The sequence below is a fragment of the Olea europaea genome, chromosome 13 (genome assembly GCF_002742605.1).
Source record: "Olea europaea var. sylvestris chromosome 13, O_europaea_v1, whole genome shotgun sequence".
Classification (NCBI taxonomy): Eukaryota; Viridiplantae; Streptophyta; class Magnoliopsida; order Lamiales; family Oleaceae; genus Olea; species Olea europaea.
Genome location: NC_036249.1, coordinates 7,713,058 through 7,716,536, shown reverse-complemented (window position 1 = coordinate 7,716,536; position 3,479 = coordinate 7,713,058). Strand labels below are relative to the sequence as shown.

Sequence of the window (3,479 nt, the reverse complement as noted above, 5' to 3'; positions counted from 1 at the left end):
TTTTTTCAAATTTCTGATGTATGCAATGATGTAATAGACCAATAATAGTAAGTTTGAGTCATGTATAAATAGAGGTCTTTGGGAAAGAATGGGGTATCTCGAGTTAGAAACCATTCTCTTTCCTTAAGTTTTTCAAAACCAGTTTTTCTGGAAACCCCTTGTATACAATATAAATTTTGTATAAATCATTATAGAAATAAAATCTCAATCTTTTGATATCAGAAAGATATGAGTTTCTAAACTTACTATCCCATATATTCTTGATAGATTGAAGAAGGTAATCTCTTTCTTACTTTAACAAAGAGAGAATTTTCTTTACTTAAGATCTTTATTCTTAATTCTAAGAAAAGATACAGTGAGGGTAAGAAGCTGAAATAGCAGAATTCCCATTGAGGCAAGAGGCCGTTTAAGGGAGCAGTTTGCAGATTCAGAGCCTGAAGGTCACTCGGTTCTAAGAATACAGATTTAAGATCAAAAGTAAGGTAAAATTATTGTCTTTGTTAAATTTAGAAAGAATTCTTCTAATATCTTGAAAGAATTGTAGGGATTATTATTGTTCATGTTTGCAAAAAACTTATCTAAATATGTTATTATTCATAAAGTTTGCAAGGAATTATTTGAATAATGCCAGGTTATACAATTAAAGGATTAGATAATCTGTTAGATAGATTAATGGAAAAAATAGAAAATATTTATTCTCAATTAGAGATTATGGATATATTATCGAAGGAATTTGATAATCTTAGTAAATTACATGACAATTATATTACAGATTATGCTAATTTATTAGATCAAAGGATAAAATTATATATTAAAATTCGAAATGAGAGAAATAGAGGAATTTAAAACTATCCCAATAAATTAAGGATATCTTGTGCAATATATGATAAATTATTTCATTAAGGGTATAATAGACATTTTATCAAAAATGAATAGTAGCAGGTCATTTATAATAATACCCCATTAGGAGGCTGAATTTTCTCAAACAGTTTGCTCTAACCTAAAACGTTAGCTATTTTGGTATAAATTTATTTTATATATACTTTACTTTTGAAATAACAAATTCAAAACAATTATAAAATTCAAATAAATCACGAATTTATGACTGGAAATTTTTGAATAATATCAATGAAACAACAATAAAATTCAAACTTCAATACATAAATATATATATAAAACCAAAAAAAGTATAGCTCATCACCTCTCAATTATACTAAAAGATACCTCATTTTCTCTCAATTCTTGCTCAGAAAATTTACGAGTACTATAATGACAATAGAAAACAAAACATGTAGAAGTGATAATTAATTATTAAATTAGCGAAAAATTAAAAACTCCATTTCAAGATCTTGATTCGCAGATCAACCTTACACTTTGCTTTAGAGGTGTTGGCAACTGCTGAATTTTTCCCCTTTGGCACATGCCCATGAATCCTCTCACAAATGACTCGAATCCCAATATTTTTCATCTTCAACTTTTCCATTTTCACTTCCAAAATAGTGTCCATTAAAATCTTCATCGGCAGCCCTTTTTTCTTCTTCAGATGTGATTTTATAGAATTTACAGAATCAACGTCAAGAACCTGGGATGATAATCCGGTAGAGGTGTGAATTATGAAGATGTTGTTTGGTAAACTGGTGAAATTCGTGAAGGAGCCAATTGATAAATTTACTTGGTTGGAAAATACTGCGATCGAAATGGGATTGTAGGTGTAGATGATTTTTTTATTGGGGTTCTTGGAGGAGATCGTGAGGTTGAATTTTGTTGTCAGGTAAGTGGTGCCATCGGCAGCATTGGTGGTGAGATTGAACCGAGTTATTTTCAGGGAGCTGACAGAGAACTCGGGGCGTTGGGGATGATAGAGGGCGTAGAAGGCGGCGCAGCAAATGGCGGCTAGAAGGAGGATTGCGATGAGGAGGAGAATGGACCAGAAGCAGGTGAGACAGCAGCATCGGCGGCAGGTGAAGCGGCGGCGGTTGTGTCGGTGGAGAGAAGTGGGAGTGGGGCGGTACGGAGGGTTGTGGAGGTGAGTTTTGGATGCAGGAGGGAATTTGAGTGGTGGATTGGTGGTTGCCACGGCGGGTGTGGCGGTGGCATTGCCTTTCCCATTTGGCTTGCTTGATGGGTGAACTCTGTCTGTCATTTTGGACAAGATCTAAGGTTGGATTTCGAACAAAAAGTATTGTACTATATTATAAATGTGTGTAGAAAATTAGGATCGAGTGTTTTTAAGTGTGTGAGAAAAAAGGGCGAGAATGGAAGAAGAGGGGTTGAGTATTGTAGTCTTTAACAACTACGGATCTCACTTTATCTTCGTTTGTTCTTTATATTTACAATTGTATATATAGGTGAGTGATGGAAGGGACGGATCAAGATTAAATTCAAGATCGAGCTAAAAAATCTTAAAATTGCATTTTTCTCTATTTTCTTTTCAACCACATATTTTTTATTAAAATAATATTACATGTAAATAAAAAATAATAATTCACATACTCTCTATCAATTTACTATTCTAAACTTTATTTTTCCTTAAAAATGGGCGTTCGCTTCAAATTTGAAGAGTTGTCATTGTCATGTCTAATCGAAGTTATTAAACAAGCATAACATTAGTGTTAACATATAAATTATAAATCCAATCATTATTTTGTAATATACAAAAATTACATAAATATTATCATGTTTAATGTAAATTATTATATTTAATTAATTGTGTAGATGATCATATGAGTATTAGATTTGAAGATGGCTAAAAACAATTCAGGGACTTTGGATAAAATTTAAGCAATGATCTTTCAAAAATAATAATTAAGTTAATTAAATGGAAGAAGTAATTATCAAAAAAAAAAAAAATCACCAATGATTGCCATGTGCATTATTATTGGTGATCTAACGAGAATCGATATTTGTCAACATTTTCAACGATATTACTATAAAAATATCATTAGGTAGCACCAAAATAACTCCAATAGCAATTAGTAAGACGATGTTGTACTTCGCTTTGTAGATGGAAAAGTTGTTGGATAAGTTTGTGGTAGTTATCGAAAATTAAATAAGATTTATTAAATTGAACTGGTATATTAAGCAGTACTGTTTAGTGTATTATTCCTCCTTTGCCTTTGGTATGCAATCATTATATTACTTGAGTTATACTACAACTTTTAATAACCTTTTTTGGACAAATGGCATTGCTTTACCTTGGAAAGAAGCAATTCTCAATTTATCAAAAATCATGATTAACAAAGACTTGCGGGTTGCTAAAGGTTTCTTGACATTCTATCTAATTAATTTATGTCACTAAAAGAAGTGAAAAAGTGGGATGCACCGACGACTTATTTTTTGTCCATTGCCTGTTGTAAAGTTATTGGTTAATGAAAACTGAAAAGTAATTAAAGTAGTAATAAGTACCCATTAATTACCCATTACTGGCTTATAGTTTCTGATTGTAACTTAACTGAAAAGTCAATAAACAATGATTAAGC

The 3,479-nt window shown here is 31.3% G+C and overlaps 1 protein-coding gene across 1 annotated transcript; it reads right to left on the bottom strand.

Moving 5' to 3' along the window:
• Positions 1-1,170: 1,170 nt before the first annotated feature.
• LOC111408198 (NDR1/HIN1-like protein 6) lies at positions 1,171-2,282 on the bottom strand. The gene has a single exon (XM_023037994.1). It carries the CDS (start codon positions 2,141-2,143, stop codon positions 1,328-1,330), a length of 816 nt encoding a protein of 271 aa, XP_022893762.1. The 5' UTR covers positions 2,144-2,282; the 3' UTR covers positions 1,171-1,327.
• Positions 2,283-3,479: the final 1,197 nt, after the last annotated feature.